The 24262-nt window shown below is 42.8% G+C and overlaps 2 protein-coding genes across 3 annotated transcripts in view; one reads left to right on the top strand and one right to left on the bottom strand.

Moving 5' to 3' along the window:
- Positions 1 to 105: 105 nt before the first annotated feature.
- On the bottom strand, positions 106 to 9561 carry LOC114794319 (sushi, von Willebrand factor type A, EGF and pentraxin domain-containing protein 1). Its single transcript, XM_028986807.1, has 9 exons — positions 9341 to 9561; positions 4268 to 4435; positions 3987 to 4125; positions 3608 to 3696; positions 3321 to 3384; positions 1756 to 1844; positions 1194 to 1306; positions 915 to 1071; positions 106 to 797 (listed from the first exon to the last, which is right to left on the bottom strand). The coding sequence occupies exons 1-9, from the start codon at positions 9387 to 9389 to the stop codon at positions 640 to 642; spliced, it is 1026 nt and encodes a 341-aa protein (XP_028842640.1). The 5' UTR covers positions 9390 to 9561; the 3' UTR covers positions 106 to 639.
- A 2789-nt stretch (positions 9562 to 12350) lies between these two features.
- The window catches only part of plekhh1 (pleckstrin homology domain containing, family H (with MyTH4 domain) member 1), a 28877-nt gene continuing 16965 nt past the window's right edge, over positions 12351 to 24262 (top strand). For both annotated transcript variants that reach the window (XM_028997593.1, XM_028997583.1), the window contains exons 1-8: positions 12351 to 12487; positions 19300 to 19486; positions 21482 to 21544; positions 21664 to 21813; positions 22185 to 22268; positions 22400 to 22481; positions 22915 to 23085; positions 23204 to 23904. In XM_028997593.1, coding sequence (XP_028853426.1) covers positions 19343 to 19486; positions 21482 to 21544; positions 21664 to 21813; positions 22185 to 22268; positions 22400 to 22481; positions 22915 to 23085; positions 23204 to 23904 — 1395 coding nt within the window. In that variant the 5' untranslated portion in view covers positions 12351 to 12487; positions 19300 to 19342. The remainder of the gene's footprint in view (positions 12488 to 19299; positions 19487 to 21481; positions 21545 to 21663; positions 21814 to 22184; positions 22269 to 22399; positions 22482 to 22914; positions 23086 to 23203; positions 23905 to 24262) is intronic.

Here is a 24262-nt window from a genome sequence, read left to right as displayed (position 1 = left end):
ATAAATCAGTTGTTAATAATCAATAGGGAGAATCTACTGAGAAATTGCTCATTAAATGAAGATTTAAAGACAAAACATGTTGCCAATATAACAGATGAACACTTATTAAAATGAAAATATTTTTTTCAATTTTTTTTAATAACACTTAAGTTTTAATTAACACTTCCTATGTCATAGAAATGAGTGATGTAACAGTTTAAATACATAAAAAATTATCACCCAGTACCACAAAGCAATAATAAAAAAAAAAGTGGCACCAGAGTAAACATTCTAACCAAAGCCCCGTCTCCCACCCATAACCTCCAGAAAAGCATTGACAGTTCATGGCTTGCGTTTTGAGGCCAGTGCAAATATAGCATGACTGAAAAACAGAACAGCACCGCTTTCCGTACCAGGAAAGGTCGTAGCAACAGGGCAGCACAGAGAAGTAGTAGGAGTAGTTATGCTTGAGGAATGCAAATGAACAACTGATGAAACAGTAATAGTCACTTCTACAAAGCCTGCATGAGTTTATCTATAAGGTGTGGTAAAGTCTTTCGTAAGTCCTTTCACAAAGCTGAAGTTCTTTAATTATCCAGGGGGTTCATAATTAACGGTATGAGAATAGGGGGGAGGGCTGAAGCTCTGGGCTACACTGCTTCACCAGCCTGCGTAGACAGGTTCAGCATCGCATGGCATGCTGTAGAAACGGCCTGGTGGTCGCTCTTTCCCCAGCAGGGGGGCACGCGAGACAGAAAGCTCGCTGTCGGTGTCCCTCCGTCTGCGCAAAACCAGGAGGATGATGAAGAGGAGTGCAACTAGGCGGGAGATAAGACAGGTTTCACTAATTTGTTAAATAAATTCCCTATAAAATGTATGTAAAAATCTGTTTTGCAATAAATAATATGTTGTGCCTCACAACATAAACAACTCACCCCCTCCTCCAATGACAAGAAGTGCAATGGTGACTGGGGCGAGCTCACAGGTTTCCCCTGCCTTCCTGAAGAACGTCTCCATGCAGTAGCCTGGAGCAGTGCTGCCCTGTGGACAGAAGGCATCACTGGGGCACTTGATCGGGTTCACATCAGGACTCTGCAGGCGAGAGTGGGTCTGGTTACGGTCATGTTCAAGCCAAGTGAGAGACGAGTTTGAATATTGAACAGCTCTGTGTGTGTGTGTGTGTGTGTGTGTGTGTGTGTGTGTGTGTTACTCACGGGGCAGTAGTGATTTTCAGGGCAAACATCACAGTTCTCCTGACCCCAGAGGATCTGGTAGAAACCACTGCTGCAAATTTGACACATGATCTGATGGGAAGGCTTATGCATACCTGCCTCCCCAACACACACACACACACACACACACACACACACACAGAAAACACAAAGCATGAATTGAAACATCACCCAAACCTGGAGCATTGCAAAAGGCAAGAACTCAAAATGAAAGCTTCTTTGAGCAATACTGACTCATAGAACAATTTACGCCAGGCATTAGGAAATAGCATTAAATCATGTCAACATTCATGCCTAGGTCCAGAAAGGCGTGAATAAGAACATACTGGCTGGGTATTTGGTTGTAGTTTTGCTTCCCTCGTCTCCCTTTCCAGCAGCTACTTACTAATCGACATTCTTGATCAATCGTATTCCTTTCCAACACCCAAAGGGTGTACTGGAGGTGTATGATATTGTTAAACCTGCACCCTGTCCTAAGACTTAAATGCACCCAATCTAGCACCCTAGAGCAGCTATGCTGTTGTGTGTTGGTGCGACTGGTCACCTGGGCGACAGAGAGTGCATTCCCTGGCGGCGGTCTGCAGTGACTCTGAGCCAGCCGGGCACACTTGGCACTGGGCACAACTGGAGGTGCTGTACAAGCAAAAGCAAAAGTCGAGTGAGTATCCCTGCATAACAGATCAGAATAGGAAGAGATAATCCATTCAGCCTGTGATTAAAGTACACTGCAAATAATAAAGTTAATCCCATTTCCTTTTGGGATCAATATGGTATTCCCATCTAGATATCTGAGCCTAAATTCGTAATAGACGGGGCGTTTTCCACTACATGTACTCTAATCTTGGTTCTACTCATGTAGAGCTGCTTTGTCCACTGCAGCTAGTGTTGCAATGAGAGCAAGTTCAGGAGGTGAGTCAGCATTGCAGCAACGCTCTTCAGACAGCTGATGTTTTTACACCGCAGGCGTCTGCAAAAGCCATGAATGAATAAAGAATGAAGACCAAGCACAGGTTAAGGGGACAAAACTTTAATGTCATAAGGGACAACGAAATTTCATGAAGATGATGTTGACGCCTTGTTTTTGTAAAACAGAGAAGGAAATGGAGACCACAGAGACCACAGAATGAACTGGGCACATCTTTCTTGTTTGGTGACGCTAGAATAAAAACCGATTAACCACTTTTTCCATCATCCATGTGCCGGTTTACATTTTGTTCATTAACCCGTCTATGTAAGGAAGTTAAGTCCTGTGACACCGGACATGTGACGATGGTGCAGCGACTGAATTAAGGCAAGGAAAGAGCGATGGACCATGAAAAATCTCACAGACTGCTGCAACCCTGATTTCAACTCCGATTAACTGCTGCCTCTTCCCTCCTATCTCATAGGGTGCGATGTTGATTAGCTTCATGCAATAAAACTGAAACAATTATGTAATTTTTTTTCTGTCTCTGTGTTGCTATAAATTTTTATATTTTGGCAAGCAATCCTTTTAAATAAAAATGTAAAGTGTAGATCATACGAAATGTCTGGATCTCAGAGACACTCGTAATAGAGGTGTGAACCTTCACTGGTCTCATGATTCGATCCATTTATGATAATGAATGACTGCCTAGATTTGTTTTCAAATGCAAGAGTTAATGTCTCGTTCACCCGTGTGGATGCTTTGATTTGCTACAGAGAGCAGAAAAACTGTCAAACAGTGAGTTGAGCTCAACGCACCGTGCTTGCCACGATGCTCGGCGTGAAAAATAGTTTTCTAAACTCCCGGTGAGACAATAATGTCGTGTCGTAGATCCCTGGACATGCCGAGACTGATGAGGTCAGATCTTCCTCCCTTCGATTCTATTGGTTGTACACAGCGGTCAACGTTCAACTAATTTCAACTTTGACCACGGTGTGCGCACAAGGCCGGCCAGTGGCACTCTGATTATAAGATTAATTTCAACTGTTGCACTCTTAATGTAATCTCAAATCAAGTGGTACCTGTATTTTTATGCCTGAATCACTACACAGCCATGCCATATGTATTTTCATATTTCATAGGGTCATTTTCTTGTTAGGTTTAGTGGACCAGTCCAGAAGACAGTGGGTGGCAATGCCCCTTACTTGCAGTATGTTCCCTGAGGGCAGGGGCTGCACAGGGTCGAGTTGACTTTGGATGAATAAAATCCTGTGAGACAGGAGAGACACAGCAGTGTTACAATTTTACACTCCACACAATTGGCTAAACTTAATTTGATTTAAATGTAAAGGGGAGATATTTTTCGGACTGATTTGGATCTAGAGCATATTCATAAATATCACATTCTTTGTGGCAAATCCAGCTTTCAGCTATAAACAGGGGATTAGCAGAACAGATCTAATCGGTTCAGGGTGGGTGGAGGGGTACTGACCTGGCGAGCAGCTCTTGCAGGAGATCGAACCAGTTTCGTTGTTGAAGGTACCCAGAGGGCAGGTCTGACACACAGGGCTCCCCGTGAAACTGTGAAAAAGAGCTGTTCAGTGTTTATTAAAAGCTCCATCTGTCTGTTTCCTTTGAAGGGAGCAAACTGTGACATTTCTCAAACATGCATAAAAACCAAAAGGTTCTGGGACAATTGAAGTGCTGCAAAAGATAGCTGTGTATTTGATGCTGAAGCAGAGAGTTAAGAAATGGTCAAGAGTGATATTGAGCTATTTAAAGGCTATTTAAAGGGTTAGGTTGAAGTCACCAGGTCTCATTTACTGCTGGACGAGCTGTCATGAACTAATGTTTGTGCTCAGGGCACTCACTTTGTGTAGAAGCCGGGGTTGCATGGCAGACAGAGTTGCTGTCCAGCCAGGGGCTGGTAGAATCCCTGGCCACACTGCAGACAGGCACCCGAGAACATACAGAGCCCCGGATCTGGGCAGCACGAGCACAGCAGAGTGTCTGAAAAGAAAAAAAAAAAAAATCATGAATGCAAAAATTGTACTACAGTACACACATACCTACGTGACGTCTATATTTTAAATGACAATAAGTAAAAGGGCATATATACACACCAACCAAAGGGCAATACATACACACCCACCATTGTCAGAGTAAGAGCCAGGGGCACAGGCCTCACAAGTCGTGGTGTTGAGCGTGGAGCAGCCAGGTGTGGTAGTACTGAGGATCATGGGAGTTGTGGTGGTCACATTCTGGAGCACTGTGGTGTTGGTCACAGCTGGTGCAAGTGTGGTCTGACACAACACAACACCTTAACAAAAAACAAATCTTCACTGCCAATCATCTGGTCACATGAATCGTTCAAATGGCCATTCTACATATTGTGATTATGAGAAGCCTTTTACACTAACAATGATAAACATTCATATGTACTGAAAATATTAATTGAACATTAACAGTGTTGGCGAAAAATGATGTGAGTATGAACCTACACAATCCTCTGCTGGTGACCTGTCATTAACAAATATATTAAATACATTGCATTTATAACTTGATTTTCTTTATTTGTTTTTTTTGCCAGAAAATAGCATGAAAATCCCAGCTCAAACTGTACGAATAAATGGCATTTGAATAAATTGAAAAATTGGGACCTGACCTGACACACTACATAGGCAACATGAACACATCAGAATCAGAAGAAGAACCCACATCAGTAATGATGCTAAACAAAATGAAATACACTTCTTTAGCCATTGGGTGCGCAGAAAAATCCAAAAAGAGCCGATGGCATCTTTATAAGGAGTGGGTCACAGAAATGTATTTGATTCACCACTAGAAATAACTTCTCACTGTTGTTCCAGTCATGATAAGTAGGCGATACCACGTTAAAAAGGTTTGCTTGTGTCAGTCAAAGCTGATTGAGCTGAAATTGCATGTTTCTCTACTTGAACTAATATATATTCCCCCCAGTTTAAACTCAATGAGAGCAATGCAGATGGATCTTATTGTTTTAACAGATGCAGAGTACTTATATATTCAGTATTATAAATATGTGACTGAAAAAGTGCAATTAAATACACAGTATATTCACTAGTATAATTATTATATGTTTTTGCTCACCCTCTTCTCTCGCAGTCGTATTGACCTCGTTCACACGTATCGGTCAGAGTTCGCGTAAATATTCGTACATTTTGCTGGCAAGTTTTTTCTGTAGATCGCAACGTATGTATAGGAACAGGCATACACATCTTTTAGGTGCCGTTTTGTGTTTATGCCATGGTTATAAATAAGGCGTACACATCTTTTCGAACCAGTTTTGTGCGTACACAATGGTTATATATGATAAAACCCCCTGCCGCTTTCTCTAGGATTTTGGACATAAATGGAGGGTTAGAAATACTGTAGGTCTGTAATTCAATAAAACCCCAGGATTAAGAGAAGGTTTCTTAAGCAGTGGTTTTATAACAGCTGTCTTTAGACATAAAGGAACATAGCTAAGACCAATGGATGAGTTGATTAAGCCCAGGAGTGATTCACCTAACGTAGGTGGTAGCTCCTTCAGTAGTCTAGCAGGTATAGGGTCGAGATACAGGTTGATGGCTTACTTGAGAAGACCAAAACAACAAGTTCAGAGAGTGTAATCAGTGCAAAGAAATAAAGCGTAGGTGCAGACGGTTCCGTAAGGTCCTCAGGAAAAACGTATAACTTTGCCCATCCACAGGATTATTACCGAAGACGTTGTATCTTGTCTGATTGATCTTATTGTCAAAGTAATCCGCGGTTGATTATTGCAATTTTCAGCTCTATGGAATTACCATTAGCTCTTGTTAGTCTAGCAATGGTGTCAAATAAGAATCAAGGATTGTTCTTATTTCTTCTACCAATGATGACAGATGAGCAGCTCTAGCAGAGGAAAGAGCTTTTCGATATTTGATGAGACTGTCTTTCCAGGCTAGTCTGATCACTTCTAGTTTTGGAGAAGGCCATTTCTGTTCCAATCTGCGTGAGTCCTGTTGGAGTTGATGGGTGTGGGAGCCTTCTTCTGAACAATAATGCATTGGTTTTTAACTGGAGCAACCATATACAGGGTGTGACAAAGTATGGCATCCATGTTGTCTGTTACTTGTTGTAGATCTTCTGCTGAATCTGGTAAATCAGGTGGCCAAAGGGATGGTGGAGGATGGTGAGAAAATTCTGTACAAGTGGAATTAATGAAAATCCATTGCTCCTGGTATCTTGTGAGTCTTGTAGTGCAGGATCCTAAGCATACACCTACAAGAAATCAGCGAAACCATCAAGAAAAGCAGAGTATGGGCCTGGGGGTCTGTAGCTAATACCCAAGGTCAGTTGACCATCTGAATGAAATCTGGCTCCAGAACCAATAATCAATATTTGAAAGTAATCATAATGAAACTCATGTGGCAGGGAGACACTGAAATCAGAGTCATTAATAACTGTCTCAGAACTACTAATATCCACCGTGCAGCTAATGTGTGACACGTCCAGAGTGTGTATATACACAGCATTCTATCGTTCACAGTTTTAAGGTGGCACGATTTATTGGCAGTGGCAGAAAATGAAGATATCGATGTGCGTGAAAGGTTGCATCACCTGAAACTAAAACATCCTCATGTGAAATGTACTTCTCCATGCGAACTCAGAGCTTCTACAGGGAATCGTATTTTTATGATTGCTAACTGATTTGTTGCCTGTGTTATAGGGCTTTTTTTTTTACGATCGATAAAAATGGCAGAAATCAGCATCTTTACGTTATTTCTTAAACTGAGACACGCGGCTGCCAGATATGTTAAGTCTCCCAGAAATATACCACATATTGATGCCCACATTTGGCATAAAATATCCCAAAAAACTAGGGCAAGCAAACACACAAGCCATTATTTTGCATCAAGCGCTCACACAACAGAATGAGAGAGAGAGAGAGAGAGAGAGAGAGAGAGAGAGAGAGAGTCTGTGTATGTGTGGATCACTGCGTGTGTTTACAGATTCCGCAGGCAAACGGCATTCTGATTGGTTTTCTTTGCAATATTAGCCAATCAGGTTATAATTGGGAGGTCATTTCAAAAACCGGTAATGGTTATCAGTACAGTGGAGCAGCATGAGCCTAAATAATATTATTTTAACATTTTGTTGCTTATTGGTATTGGAAATTATACACTGAAAATATTTACAGTGTAGAGGGAAAATATTCAGAAACATTGATTTTCTTTTAGTCTTCAATTTTATTGTTTGTAATGTTGTATTTCATTGGTTTTGTTATTTTAATGTACATCTTAAATGTTTCACAGAAAGGTTGATTAAATGGGCTTAGTTCTAGAGCCAATAAACCACAGGATTTAAGATTTGATCTAATGAAAGTGTTGAGAGTGAAAAATTGTGAGGAATTTTAAGAGACCTTTCATGTTTCATAACACACTATTGATAGTACTCAAATACAAAAATCATTTGAGTACAGTTTTCAATGTAGAATTCCGACAATTGTTGCAGAAATATTTTTTGTGACAATGAGGAGTGACCTTCATATACGATAGACCAATTGATGATAGTCTATTAGACCATAATATTTAATCATATAATATGTAATATTTAATCCTATTTAATCCATTGCATAATATCATGGCCATCTTACACTGAGTGATTCCACATTTCTGAAGCAGTGTTCCCCCTGCTTATGTTGAAGAGGAAAATGTCACAGGTATTTTCCACCACGTTAACCTCAAAACCCACACAGAATGGAAACAAAGTTCCTCTTTTTTTTTTTAAACTGTGTTTCATTTTAAGAGGGAATTCCACTAGCTCACCAACTCAATCTCTAAAAGATTTGAGGTATAAATAAATATAATTTGATTTTAGGGTACTGAGCAATTCTGCCTGTGCCACATCAAAGCTATCTTACTGAATGACCAGCAAGAGTTTCTGTCATCCTACCATTAGAAATTACTTGGTTGGATTAAATTTCAAAACATTCTGGTAAATGAAAATGCATTTAAATGTATGCAAACAATACTGCTACTTTATACCCGGCATCATAGCTGACCTGCACTAATGAAGGCCGAGCAGGATTGGTCACCAGGGTGATGAACAGAGCGCTTATTGTAGCAGTAATCACATCAGCCATGTGGTCAGCCTCCATACTGAGTATAGAAACGGCATTCGCACAAATGCAATTATTCAAAAAGGCGGGTCATAAGACTCACGAGTCAGGCTTGCCTGGAGCTTTTTAACCCCCCTCCCTCCTTTCCAGAGCCCAACAGCACTTGGCTTCACTTTCTATCTGTCTAACTTTTGAGACAGATTGTTCTACTTGGAACAGAACATGGCTTGGGGTCCAAGTATGGAAAATTGAATGAATTTCCATGAACACTCTCATAGATCCTGACATTTGATGCTTTAAATGGTGTAGATGGAGGCAGTGGTGGCCTAGCGGGCAAGGAAGTGGACCTGGTTGCCGGTACTAATTCCGAAGCACCGACCCCACACACTTTCATGGCTGCCCACCTCTCACAGGGGTGATGGTTAAATGCAGTGGACACGTTTCGTTTTTTGTCACCGTGTGCTGTGATGCAGTGTTTCGCAAAAAAAAAAAACTCATTCAAGATAACTCTGCATCTGTTAAAACAATAAGATCCATCTGCATTGCTCTCATTGAGTTCAAACTGGGTGGGGGAAAGCAGTGCATCCAAAACCCACTTTTACTATGATTCTCAAGTCTGAAACCCAACAACAACAACAAAAAAGCACAGCGGCGGAAGCTGTCACGAAGCCAGATCTGTCTGGGGCATCAGGGCATTTCTCCACCGTTTCTCCACAGTGTTTGAGTACAAAAAAAAAAAAAAAAACAATGGCACGAAATTATATGATTTAACATGCACAGGCCGCACTGTTTTTATGTGGACAAATATTACCATGCCTGCTTACTCGAGGGATATTGCTAAAGCCTTGTGTCAATATTGTCTCCCAGTAGATAGGGGGGTGAAAATTCCTCCTGGATCCTCCAGGCTGATTATTACTGAGTGTTTATAACTGCTGTCCAGTGCTTCCATCATCCGGCCGCATGAGAGTCACAATAAGACAAATAACACATTAAAAAGGCGGTGGACGAAGAGCTTTCGACGTCTGTTCGACCAACGAGGCTTGACGGCGCCAATTCCCCCAAGTGTCTTGAGATAAGTAAAGTGTTTACGTCGCGGCGACTCACCCAGCAAACAGGCGGCGGTCGCCGCGCACACGGCTCCCCGGTGCTCCATGGTTCCGAGACTGCGTTTCACCAAAAGATCACATCGAAGTTCATCCCCGGGGACACGCGGGACTGAACTCGGTCGGTACAGCGCCTACCCGCAGCGCCGTGCCACCCCGCCGCCTACATTGCTCGGACTCGGCTTATCACCGTCATATGACAACACATCCAGCTCATGTGATTTTACTTATCCGCGCCTGCGCCTCCGCGGCGGGACGCCAGGGGGCGCCAGTGCGGAGAAACAGCGAAAAAGGCTGCAATTAACTAAGCGATATGCAATTAAGAGCTTGTTTTATATACCGATGTTGCGCACTACAGAGCAAACGTTTTGGGCCATTAAAACGCAAAAACACACATTAAAATCCAGCCAAGATATCGTTCATGTTGTAAATGGGAGCTGGAACTGGCTGTTAATGTTGTTGTTTTTTTACTTCAACAGTCACTTCACTTTCATTCATTACCAATAAACCTTTTTCAATCATTTCAGAATAGCACTTGCAGTGATTAAAGAAGCAACAAAATGACCTTCAGACTCGTAGTTGTAATGTGTTTTCATGTTTTACATGGAAAAACAAGGACATTTCTAAATCCTAAACTTTTGAAAGGTAGTATTGGTAAAATGCAAAATAAAGTATTAGAGATTAGACCAAAGTAGCTTAGTAGATGTTCAGTAGGGTGTAATAACAGTTGTAGGAAGAAATGTAGTGGCAATTAGTTTGAATTAAAAAAAATTGTTTCACACATTTTCCAAACAATCCAAGATGCATCACCATTGCATCTTATGACACATATATAGACGTCCATGACAGGCTTGGACACTTCTCCATCTGTAAATATTTGGTGCCCATGTCTCTGTGAATGGTTGTCCTTCCTTCATACTAATCACAGCATACCAGGATTCGCCCACAACACACTGAACGTCTCTTGTGACTTAAATTACTATTTATACAAACATTTACCCACTCTGTACCCTCCCAATGGTTCAGCCAGGATTTGCGCTGTCATACCAGATTGCTGAATCAGCCCCCTGAAACCATGCTTCTCAATTTTTTTTTCTGGGGGTAGTCTGGCGCTGTATCAAGATGCTCTACTCACAGCTACTGAAAAAATGTGTTTAAATGCATTGTAGTACACTACACGTTCATCATTACTGTGAATACTGTGAAAACAAGGTGCAATAATCTAACATATAATAATGTGCAACCCACACACACTGTATATAAAACCTTACCCAGTTATTTATTATTCCCATACTGCGCAGTCACTTGTCACTTAGTAATTCCTGACCCTTATTGTATTTTTGTATATTTTGTATTTTTCTTGCACTGTTTTCTGCATTCATGTCTGCACTAAATCAAATTTCTACACGTGTATAGTGACAATAAAATGCATTCTATTCATTTACATTTACATTTACGGCATTTGGCAGACGCCCTTATCCAGAGCGACTTACAACGTGCTTAAGTTACCATCGATGAAGAGATCAATTCCGGTTCACTAGGACCCCAACTATGAATACATCTATTTTATTCACTCTGTTGTAGATTCTGTACACAAGTTCGACAACAAGAAAATGACAATTTAATCTAAATATTCTTTAAAGAGGAAGGTCTTGAGCTGTCGTTTGAAGGTGCTCAGTGACTGAGCTGTTCTGACCTCGAGGGGAAGTTCATTCCACCACCGAGGGGCCAAGACGGAGAAGAGTCTAGATGAATGTTTTCCTTTTACCTTTAGCGATGGAGGGACCAGGCGAGCAATACTGGAGGCTCGGCTACTCCATTTTATTTTATTTTATTTATTTATTTTTTCCTTGACATGTTTATTCAGTATTTACAGATAGATGTACAATCACTTTAAGGTATTGTGACTTGAATTTCACTTCAAAAATACAGAAACAACTTAAGCAATAAAAACAAGTCTATAAACAAAAAGAATACACAAAAAAGAATTTAAATAATACCATAATAGAAACATGTCATTTATAACACACATATATACACACGAAAAAACCCAACAGAACCAAGACCATTCTTTATAATTATTTTTTTAATATAGTTATAAAAATATAACCATCGCGAAACCCTAATTGACACACAAAACCATTTCTCTCACATTTGGAGATAAGTGATCTAAAAAGGGAGACCATACATTCTGAAAGCTATTTATATTATCCCTAAGCACAGCCGCCAGCCTCTCATGAGGCAGAACTGCAAAAATCTCTCTATACCATTGTGTGACAGAGGGGGGAGTATTTTTTATCCATCTAATAAGAATACACTTTCTTGCCACAAGTAGTAATTTGTCTAATAATCTATAACTTTTGGCATCAAGTTTCAGTGAAGTTGCTTGTCTTCATTCATTTTTGTCTTTTATTTTATTCTATTCTATTCTTGTTTGTAAATAATAAATAATATTTAACTTATAATACTTATAAAGTATTATATTAGGTCCAGGCACTAGTTTCTATGCTGGTCATAATTGGCGGTACCAGGAGGGCCACGTGTCTTAAGAGGTTCGTAAAAATGTGAGAAACTCCACGATCTGCCGCTAGATGGCGGCACATGCACAGCTGCCGCGACTTGCTGCAACGCTTTTACAACACGGCTGTAAATTTTCCCTTTCTTCCCTTGATCTGACAAGGTCAGTAGTGGAACTCTTCACCAACTTTTCCCCCCAAAAAAGTGTGGTTAGAGCACTTTCTGGAAAATGTGCATCGGGGAACTACATTTTGCGCACTAAACGGCGGCACGTCCGCAAACTTGGCTCGAAAGGTCCATGGAGTCACGTTGCATCCTGGAGGTTTTAAGTTTCCACATTTGAACAGTATGTTTTTAGTTGTTTTTTTTTTTTATGTAAAATGATTACAATGCGGCACGAACGCGACGCAAGCCGGCTGCGCGGCTCTGATGCAACGTCCTGCTCGGGGGTTTGGTCTCGGCGTAACCCGAGCCTCGGCGCTCGGCGGGGGGGTGAGGAGGGATGAGCCGTCCGTGTGGAGCTCCGGACAGAAGGACGGACAGCCGCCTACCGAGTGACCGATGCTGGAGGCGCGGTGCGGTTGAAACATTTTTACCGGAGAGTTTTTACCGAACAGGGCGACAAGCGAAGGTAAACACACACACACACACACACACACACACACACACGTAGCTGTATCAGAGCCCAATAGATTGTCCGGGTGTGTGTGTATTTTCAGAACACACTAGAATGCACACACACGCCAGTTTGGAACCGGCGGTGGTGCTGATGTGCTTTACGGGATTTGCGTCTCGCCGGCTCCGCGGAAGAGATCCGATCACCGAGACTCGGTTCGGATTCCCCGAGAGTCGGTTCGGATTCGTGACTGCAGCGGGTGTTGGGAACACCTGTGCGCCCTGACCTTTTTTAGACAAAACTCGTGCTCTCTCTCTCTTTCTCTCTCTCTCTCTCTCTCTCTCTCTCTGCAGCCTTCAGACCCAAATCTCGCCTTTTCTTTATTAAAGACCATTTTCTCTCTCCTTATTGCCCATACTGGGTGGGATTTGTGAGTTAAAACTGAATGGGTGCAGTTTGGCCTCCATCATCTTCTGCTCTGAAAACCACTGTAATTGTGCTTTGCCTTGTTGGTTTCTGGGTTTAAGGACGAGTTAACGGTTTTTCGTCAACCCTGGCGACTGGTGTTCACATGCCACCATGTGTAAACTCCACGCTGAGCGCTGGAGCCTGTGAAAAAGCAGTGGCGCTTTTGGAAAATGACATCATGCACAGCTTGATGGAGCGGAGGCTGTCTGTGGGCTGCGTGTGGGCTGCGCCGCGTGGACGGCAGTCTGTCCGGCCGCGCTCTCATGGCACTGGTCAGCGTGTCCAGATTCCGGCAGTAAATCACACAGTCTACGTTGGCTTTTCTGGGTGTGTGTTTTCTGAATCAGTCTAACCAACTAAGTGTGTGTGTGTGTGTGTGTAAACTGCGTCACAGAAATTCTATAAAACAGTAAATGAACCCTGAGTGAAGTGTTATTTTCCAGTTTAGGATTTGTGGGGAGTTATTATGTGTTAAAGATTGTGTGTGTGTGTGTGTGTGTTGTGGCAGCCCGTGCTGGAGATGTTTACACCTCAGCAAAGAGGAATGTCCTGGGCTGTATTTATGTCTGTGACTGATGATGAGTGTGTGTGTGTGTGCCCACAGAGACCTGTCATTACCCAGAGATCCCGGTGCTCTGGTGCTCTGTAAAGAAAAGGTAGAAAGCAGAGAGATAGAATCCGGTTGCCTTGGTATGCCTGGCCATTCCTGCTGCGGTGAAGAGTGCTCGGAACCCAGCCGGCCCATGGAAAACAGGAACATCAGTCTGGCTGCACCTGCTTTGCAGAGAAACACACACTCCTTGCTAGCATAAAAAAAACATAATAATTTGCTGATGCAGCAGGTAGCCACCGCCTGGGCAGGGTTCAGAGGTTAAGAGCCGCGTCGGAGAGGGCAGCCTGTTCAGTGTCCTCCGCTGTGACTCAGACAGTTTCTAACGCACGTACGGAATCTCGTATACTTACGCACACTGCTGTGTGCATATGTGCAGGTTAGTTATCCTTATGTTTATGTGTATATATATTTTATATATTTTTTTCAATATATATTTTAGTCACTTGCTCAGATGTAGGATTCGTCACGTCTGGTTCGTCACGGTGCACACAGTGAAATTTGTCCTCTGCATTTAACCTATCACCCTTGGTGAGCAGTGGGCAGCCATGACAGGCGCCCGGGGAGCAGTGTGTGGGGACGGTGCTTTGCTCAGTAGCACCTCAGTGGCAACTTGGCGGTTCGCGATTCGAACCGGCAACCATCTGATTACGGGGCCGCTTCCTTAACCGCTAGGCCACCACTGCCCCGTTGAAAAGTTGAGTGAGCTATGCTCTAGGCCTTTGTTTTGGCAAATGTGTTTTTCAGAAGCTGACGTGTCTCTTCTGCTTTCCGTCACCTTGAACTCATTTTTCACCGGAGAAGCCCAGCATTGGAGAGTCAGGAGAGTCTCACAGTTTACACACCCACATGTGTTATTGGTAAAAAAAAACAAAACAGTTGAATGGAAGGTCAAGGCTGGCCAATCTAACCCATCAATAATCATCAAAAATTCACTGCATTCGATCGTTTCTCTTCCTGGGCCCTGCTTTCTTGTTGCCAGTTTTTTTTCCAGTCCCCTGCTGAGGGGACGGTCATGCAGAAAGAGCACATTGTGCTGAGCCGAGCCCCGCCCACTGCTTCCCTGCTGGAGTAAGAGGTAAATTTGGAGGGTGGTGGGGCTTGGTGGGTGCTGAGATAGTACACTGTTAAAAAACAATTCTGGAGGTTGGGAAATACTATTCATTGTAGTTGAGTGTACTATACTTAATTATAATAGTCAATGAGCCAAATCTAAAGCAATCAGGTAAATCATACCCACACTACCCAATTTTAAAGTGTAAGAGCAGCTTACACAAAATGTGAGAAACTCCACATTGTGTGGGCCACAATGCGCGCATGCATCATGCAGAGGTATTTGTGCAGGGGTTAGTTTGCAAGTGCCTGCCTACTGGGGAGATGCAGGAACGGTTCATGCGTTGTGTGTCACTGCTGGTGGTGTTGTGGGGACTATATCGTCCATTACTCAGTTGTTAGCATCGGAGCAGCAGAGGGGATGACCCGAACAAGGAGGTTACTGTGGGGACAGAGCGTTTGGGCTTTTGCTAGTTTGGTTGATGGGTTGGTGACTGTGATGCAGGGATTGCAGGGATAATTTTTTAGCACCCCAGTCTGTCTCACTGTTATATAGCTATAGCTAATATGCATTGGCTTTTTTTTATTTTACTTCATTGAGTGTTTGATCGTTTTATTGATTAATGTAATTGACATTATCAGTTGTGTTTTAAAATTTGTAAATCTAAAACTCCCTGAATATGTGGGGGCTAACAAATTAAAGATTAGTAAAGGAGTAATTTGTTTCATAAAGTGTTAGATTTGACCTAATTTGTTTAGGTATTTACTAACTTTGTATTTACTAATTTTGTAATTCACTAATGTATTTACCATTTACTAATAATATGCAAAATAATATAAATTATTACCTCAAATTGTTACCTCAATTGTATTGGGTAGATTCTATAAGTTATTTGTTAAAGTGTAGTAGCAGAAGCTATTGAGTAGTTGAGTATTCTGTGTAATAGATAAACAAAAGCATTCCGGGTAAAATTGTAAAAAAAAAAGCTTGAGTTAGAAAATTCACCAGTGTGTGGCCATTGTGTGTGTGTGTGAGTGTGTGTGAGGGAGTGGGAAAGAGTGCCTGGGGGCCATTCTCTCTTTAAAGGAACTCATTGTTTAACTGTGTCATCATCGATGATGTCATTAGTCCTTGTTGTGGTTTCCTAGGTGACCTGGGGGGGATGATCAGCAGCATTACCTGCCTTGTTTGCAGTGCTGATTTTCTACTGTGGAAACTTGAGCTGCGTTGTAACTCACGGTTAAACCACACACTCATTTAGTAAGGAATGGCATGTAATATACCACTGAGTCCAGCACAATTTCGCTTACATCTCTGACTTGCGTGACACAAGGGAATGTTAAATTCCCCTGATATTATTATGCAGGATTTGTTAGACTTTGTGGTTATCTGGTTAAAGGTTGAGTGTGTTATTCTCTAGGCTATTATTTTGGCTTTTTTTTTTTTTTTCAGAAGCTGATACGTGTCTCTTCTAGAGGTGTGAAACTTCACTGGTCTCATTATTCGATTCGATTATGACTATTTTCTACAAGGTCACATGATGTTTTCAAATACAAGTGTTAAGGTCTCGTATTTTCTACAATAAGCAGAAAATCTGTCACCGTTCAGTTGTACATACTGGTAGTTCTCCTTTAACCGCACACGTCACTATGCTGTGGGCGGAGTTAGTCGTCTGCCCCGGTCCACATGCATATCGACTCTCCACCAAGCAGACTGGTCAAAGCTCCTGTGGTCCCTTTATTATTTCATTTTGTATTATAGAAATGCTGTTTTACATGAAATTACATAAATGTTTGGTACGTGTAATGTCTCCATCTGTCGGTAACCGTTCGAACCATACACGGGTGTGGCGGAACTGAGGTGCTGTAAGCATAATAAATAGAGAGCGTGATGGAAAGCCCAGCAGCGGCGTGAGATTCTCTTTCTTCCCGGTGGGTCTCCTTTCTCTGCATGCGTTTCACTCCCTACACACCGGCCAAAACCTGTTACAACCTGAAGCCATGAACGGCAGAACAACGCCTGGTTCAGACGTCCGTGGCATCAGGTGAGCGCGCACTGAGAACAGAACATTTTTCTGCTCATTGGAGAAAGCCTAAATCGTTCAGACCAAACACGGCACATACTGGAAAAAAATATGCAAATAACTGTCGGGTTGTAGATCTCTGGACACTCAGAGACTGATAAGATCACCGTTTCTTCCATTCCCGCTTTGTGTGTGTTTCGAAATGGCAGAAAGAACAATAACCCGATTTTGATTCTGTTGATCTCGCGAAAATACATTCCATGCCGCACAGCGTGAACCTCCGACCCAGAGCGGCGCTGTACTCCGATCAGGCGGCTACAGTCACTACCAGCACTACTTTTTAATTTTTATGCCGCCAGCAGAAATTCACCAAGAAACGTCATCGATTAGGTTCTGCACTCCACTGATGCAGAATCATCCACATCTGCATCACGGGGCATCGATTATATGATTAATTTCAACACCCCTAGTTTCTGCTGCTTTCCGTCACCTTTTTCACTGGAGAAGCCCAACATTGGAGAGTCCACACACACAGACACAGCTCTTATCAGGTCATCAGGTCTTCTCACTGGTGTTTTATTTTAGGGCCAATCCAACCCATCAATAATGATCAAAAAAGTTGACTGCATGTGATTGTTTCTCTTCCTGGGCCCTGTTTTCTTGTTGCCATTTTTGGTAAATATTATTAATATTAATATTAAATATTGTTCCGACAATTCCGGTAAATATTATTCATTCTAGTTGAGTGAAATATACATTATTGTAGTAGTCAAATGGTCTATTAATTATATATAAAATATATAAAATCATACCCACACCACATCAATATTTAGTGTAAGATCAGCTACTTAAATTCCGACCATGTTGCTGCTGGTGTTGCTTGTCGGTTTCAAGATCGAGGTACCTCACTGTGCAACAGTTCTAGGTAGATGTGAAAAATGCCCTATTATATAGTTTATTTTCAGGACTTATGAAATCAATGTTTGGTGTGAGCACCTTTCACACACATCAATTCTTCTAGGTATGCTTTTTCAAGGAACAGAAATCCACCGATCCAAATGTCATGGGGAACTAACCACAGATCCTCTCTGCGTGTAGTTTTCTGACATTTTTTTGTCTTCATGTAATCCCAGGCAGACTCTGGGCTTTGGTGGAGGTGGGAGGGGGGTACCGTCACTATGTGTGTATTTATCAGCATTAACTAGACTCATTATTGTACCGCTCTCAACTGCCTTCTGATCTCAAATTTGAGACTCATTAGTCTAGAGCAGCTGCTGCCATTTTTCTAGGAGTAGAGGTAGGAGTAGACTCCTTCTGGCCAGACTTCTCCACACAGTAGAAAAGCACATCTTGAAACCACGGTTTGCAGTTTGGGAAAGACCTTTGGGGAAGACCTTGGTGATACCTTGTGTCTTGTTGCTGTGTTCATTCTTGCCATGGCCTATGACCTCAGTCAAGAAACCGTCTCCCGCAACCTCATCTTGGTAGCAGATTTGGGCTGTTCCCCACCTATAAATTTGATGATCATTAGCACCGCAGTTGTTCACTCCCTTTCCATAGCCCATTCCTGGTCACTGAACAGCAGGGTGGGAACTCACCCAGGGCAGGGCACACACAGACCATTCAGCCACACACTCATAGCTATGGACAATCCAGAGTCACCAATTCATCTAGTGTGCAAGTCTTTGGATCCGGAGAACCTGGAGGAAACCAATCTAGGACCTTGATGAAAGGCCACATTGCTAATACATTGTTGGGCATTTTGGGGTATTTATCATCACTGATGCATTGCGATTAACTGCACATCCCTGTTCTCTCCACTAGGGATTCCATATTTACTCAAATGTGCCCACAGATCAGCACTATCATATCATTAAATTGTTCCCTTAGATGGAATGAAAGCTGAAATTAGATGAAATTACTGTCCTTCTCTCATCATTTTCATTCCCATCATGATCACAATTATCAACATTACTTAATAATACAGGCTTCAGGATAATGGAAGGCATAAATGTGCAACTTAATTTGAAGCGAAAAGTGAATGTTTGTGAAATCAAACACAAGCAAGTACAAGTTCAGAGGAGGAAGTGGAAGAAGTGCTGTCGGAAAATTTCAATCTTCAAGAGAGTCTTGAAGATAGCGAGGGATGAAGCGTCTCTGGTTATTTCTTCATTCTTAATGTTCAAGTGTCTCTGAAGGGACCTGATCAGATCCAATGGAGGTTTTGAACATGTCAAAAAGTATGTAGAGATATGCGTGTACTTGATGAGTTGAATGGGTTTTTGTCTGATGCAAATGAATTTGCGATGTTGTTTGACTTTTCGTGGTTCAGATGGATTGCGTGTGTGCGTGAATGAGAGGGTAAGTTTGCCACACTGCAGTTTGTCATGTCCCTGTACTTTATAAATAAGCAGCAGTCTGACCTACAGAAACCCACAACTGGCAGTTACAGCGTTAAGTGCTCAAGGAAAACAAGATGTGATGTGAAGGAATACGTTTGTCTGCGGGTGTGAGAGAGAGGGAGAATAAACCTGTGTGTGAAATGCATGCATACGTGTATGGTTTTGGAGATGAGAATGTAACAGGGGTACATAATGTGTGTTTGTATTTGTAAATGTGTGTGTGCCCTACTTTTGCCGACTGTCTCACCAAGGCTGGGATTTCTCTGACAGGCTGCTGTTGAGCGTGTGTGCCGTGACAGTTCCGAACGTCTTAATGGCTGATGTCATGGAGACGGGTGGGATGGGCAGCATGGCGGCCGGCAGCATTGACTGGCAGAAGAGGTGCATCGCCTTGGAGGTGCAGCTGCTGAGGTTTCGTCTCCAGGCTGGAAAAATCCGGGAACTTCTGGCAGAGAAGGTGATTGTGTGTTTTCTTGAATTAAGTTTTGTGTCTCACAAGGATATAAATATGTAACTGAATCTACTAAAAGCAGAAATCTAAAAGTACAAGAAGTTGTCTTCAAAAGATAAAAGGTGCACAAACATTTTAATATAATGATTATATATAAATATATAGCTTAATTATTTGACGCTGAAGTCCATTAAAATTATCATGAACAAAAAATGTTTTTGAATGGGTTCCCTGCTTTACTCCCAACGGCTAAAGTCTGACCACCATGTGGATTGGCCATAGGTTTGAGTGTGTGAGTGAATGGCGTGTGTGTGTGTGCACCATGTGGTGGGCTGACACCCTGACCTGGGTGAGTCCATGCCTTGCGCTCAGTGTCCCAGGACGGGTCCCAGCCTCCAAGACCCTGATGTGGAGTAAGTGGTCATGGCTAGTAAAATGAAAATGGATTAACAGGATTTGAGACCAGTTTTGAGCTGAATCTTTATTAGTAGGTTAGTTACAGCTCTAAATTGAATAAAACCTTAGATTAAATACAGCTTCATATAACATATATATAACATATACAGCATTTATCAGACGCCCTTATCCATACGTCGATTTACAATCAGTAGTTACAGGGACAGTCCCCCCTGGAGCAATTTAGGGTTAAGTGTCTTGCTCAGGGACACAATGGTAGTAGGTGGGATTTGAACCTGGGTCTTCTGGTTCATTGGCGAGTGTGTTACCCACTAGGCTACTACCACCCAGCTTCACAAACTTTCCTTCATTATATTGCACATGTACAGTCGCCAATTCCATTTACTTTGTAGGTAGAGTTGTAATACATATTATACTCTGTCCTCTCTAAGATACAAAAAGAATTAGGTAGATGTGTGGTGTACTAGATATTAGCCCTGCTTTACTCCCGTCTTTCTGGGTTCATCTGCTCCAGGCTGTGACCCACTTTGCACCACATGGCTGCAGTTTCCACGGAGACGTGGGGGAGAGGGAGACCTCGGCCCATCTCACTCCGCTGACGCTGCCATTTGTTGTGGAAAAGTGTGGAGTGGCGTCAGTGGAGAGGAGTGTGTGCGTATTTCCCAATTTAGTCCGGCCCTCTGCACTAATAATATTGCAGAATAGAGGTGGTACCAAATTATTAATTTCTGAAATAAATAATTTTATGAAAGTTTATTACAGCTGACATGGGGACCACAGTCACAGTTTCTAAAACCCAGATGAACCTTAATCTAAGACTAAACTCCTTCATGAATTGTATGTTGCTGCAGTCACCAGTACATTATGTTACATTCATTTAGCAGAAGTTCTTCTCCAGATGGAGAGGAACACTGATGTAACACACTTCAGGACTTTAAATAAAACAGTACAACCCTGCTGTCATGGGTGCTCTTGCAACCGCAGACGGGATTGCATTGCCAGGCGACTTTTCACCAAGGAACGCAGTGGTAGGAGTAAGCGGTTGACTGAAAATAAAAAAGGCACATGTACACACACATTGAGCCTCAGTAATGAAAGATGTTGTTGCTGCTAAGTGTTCTAACACATGTTCCATCGCTTTTTGCCTTCATTAATCATTTAGCCTCAGTTTGTATATGTCTGTGTTAATCATTGTTGCATGAACAGAAGTTATGCGATTGTTGTTTAGGTGATTTGAAAGCCTGGCAGAACACAAACACACAGGCACACATACACGCCCATATACACATGAATTACTTTTAAAATCTATGGTGGTCTCAGAAGAGCAGATAGTGAACGTGTAATTTGTGTTTTGCTTTGGTCGTGATACTGAGTGGGTGTGAGCTGCTCAGAGCTCCTCTGCACCCACCTGCTTGACCTATGACCTTTGACCCAGTTAGACGACACAGAGGAGGAGAGTGTACATCTTTGTTGGAATGAAAATCCTATTCCTTATTCCTTAAAAATCTATATTCCTTATATAAATATGTTTTTGTGTGCAGTCATTAAGCATTTGTTGCATTTTATCTATGTGTGTGTTCTCAGATGCAGGACTTGGAGCAGAGAGTGATAGAAGCTGACAAGAGAGCAGAAACTGCAGAGGAACAGGTACACACACATGCTGAGATGTGTGTCAATCAGATCATTATACACAAATACTGAACACACTCACTCTAGAAGTCTTATTCGGTTTACCTTTTATGTGTCTGCCTGTTGCTGTGGTTCAGGTTCACATTATGGAAGAAAAACTGAAATCTGCTAACATCCAACCCAGCGAATCAGAGAGCTCCTTGCAGCGAAGGTTTCATGAGCTCACCAGTCAGATGCAGGAAAAAGACGACATGATCAAGAGGCTGGAAGGGCAGCTGGAAATGCAGGTATGAAACGAACAGCGAGATGAGAAGAACAGGAACTGATTCCCAACAGTTGAACCTACAAAGAGCTGCTCATAGACACTGGAGTCTAAGATAAAGTCATTCTAAATAATTACATGCCATCGGTTATAATCATCCAGAGTGAGGAAGTAGTGTGTGTATGTGTGTGTGTGTGGGTGTGTGTGTGTGTGACAGCGGTCAATCATCAGGCTCCTCTCATTGAATACATAATTAAAGATTGTGCTGTGGGTGACAGAAACCATTGCACACCGAGATACTGATAACTACCAAGTGGTTCGTTCTTCTTTTATCTATTCATTTATGTAATGACACCAATGACCTTACACTAGCAAACAAGCTCCATGTCCCCACAGAACCAGGTCCGTGCCCAGGAGGCAAAGATCATCGAGGAGAAGGCAGCCCGCATCAAAGACTGGGTGACTTTGAAGCTGCGAGAGGTGACGCCCATTTCCTGGTCTTCTCCAGATTTTACCTAATTCCAGCTCCCTGTAGCAGCTCAGGGTGTAGATTAAAGCCACAGAGGGAGTCTGGGTGAAACCCGGTGTTTTTCTGAAAACTCTCTCTGCAGATGGAGATGGAGAACCAGCAGCTGAAAGTGGCCAACCTCCAACAGACCCAGAAAATAGGCGTTCTTCAGGATAAACTCCAAGGTAACTACATTTCAAGTATATTTCGACTTCAGAAGATCACCATACCAGTTAGAACACTGCCTTCAGTAAATTATTTTCAATAATTCATTTCATTCGCCTGTTTTTATTTACAGCTGTTTATGTCTGTCTCATTTTTTCAAACTGTAGACTGTAACGAATGTTATATGACAGAATAATTTTTAAATAGATGCATACAGGTGACAATGTCACTTCCAGAATTTCCCTCAGCCACTCGGAATATCAAGTCAGAAAAGAGAAAAGAAAAACCATTCGTGACCTCTGTGTGTGACCCCTGTGAGGTGATTTATATCTCATCATGAACTAGCTGCATTAGAACCACGTAAACGTGCCGTATTCTGCCAGCAGGGCTCTTCGCACATTTTTCTTATTTGCCTTTTTTCTCTCGGCTTCTTTCTCGTTGCTTCTCTGTCAGTTTTCCTGGAGGGTTCTGTGTCTTCAGCTGCCCCTGTGTCACCGCTTGCAGATGCCCACCTGGTGCCCTCTAGCCCCCTGCACCCTCCCAGCTGCCCTGGTACCCCTCCTGCCCAGGAGGAGAGCTGGAGGCAGCCGTGCCAGCATCTCTCATCTGCCGGTCCAAACATAGGTGCCACCACCCCACCGTTTCAGCCCTCCTTGAGATGCCCTAGCACTGATTTTCACCTTAACAAATGGCAGAATTTTACTACAATCATTTTTGTTGTGTGTGTTTCTTTCAAATGCAGAAGCATCTTTCAACACATCTCAGATGGACATGGCCATTGTGTCCATGGTGATGGACAACAACTTGAGCAAAAGCCAGGAGGGCCTGACCCGGGCTTCTGGGGCACATGCAGACTTGTGTGGGCAGGATCACTCCTCAGACGAACTAAACAGTAAATTCCGCTCGCACCATCTGCGCTCTTCCTCCTCGTCTTGCTCGTCTTCCTCCTCCTCTTCCTCATCGGCGTATGAGAATCCAGAGGGCTCCCTCCGCCTCCTGGATATCCCCCAGAAAACCCTGTGTCCACCCTGCACTTCTCCCATAACCCTTTCTCTGCCGGCCGGAGTCAGCATGACCTTGCCGAAGGTCCGGACTCCTCTGACCCCACGTGACAGCATCCAGCTGGTCAAGAAACACCAGAGTCAGCCTCAGCCAGGCCTGGAGCGCCTCCACCAGGTCAACATCAGCATTGAAATCGGAGCTCGCACCCGAATCTCCACCCACCCACCAGCACCCTCACAGGCCCTGCCACCGCTGCCCACCCCTCAGGTGGAGGAGACAGATATTGACGATGGTATGGACCTAATGGAAGAAGGGATCCAGGATGGAGTGACCTCGTCTGGGGATGGCGTGTTATTTATGGGACTTGCAGAAGAGCTGGAGACCCTGGACCCAGAGGTGGTGAAGCCACCAACACCTCCCCTGCATCGCTTTCCATCCTGGGTAAGAGAAAGAAATTAGACAAAGTGATCAAAATGTTGCTTTTTATGTTTATTCTAATTTTAACAAAGCTGATGTGGGATGTGTCTCATTCTGAACGACTGTGAATGTTTTGTAGGACAGATGGCTGCAGAGTCGGTTGCAACTTATGGAAACATTTGTATTCTTTGTTCTGAACAACAAATACTTTCGCCTCTAAACTGCAGTATTCAGCTGTCCGGAACACATTTCTCAACAAGTGAAAATTCCAGCGTTTCCTCGCGCTGCAGCAGCTGCTGCAGGACTCGTTTTTACATGTTTGAGGGAACCCTGTGCTGGAGTGGTTTGTTTTTAACTTGATCTCTGTGTTAAAGAACAAATA

This window comes from Denticeps clupeoides, chromosome 1 (assembly GCF_900700375.1).
Source record: "Denticeps clupeoides chromosome 1, fDenClu1.1, whole genome shotgun sequence".
Classification (NCBI taxonomy): Eukaryota; Metazoa; Chordata; class Actinopteri; order Clupeiformes; family Denticipitidae; genus Denticeps; species Denticeps clupeoides.
The sequence above is the reverse complement of the archived record's forward strand: the minus strand, read 5'-3'. Positions and strand labels throughout refer to the sequence as shown.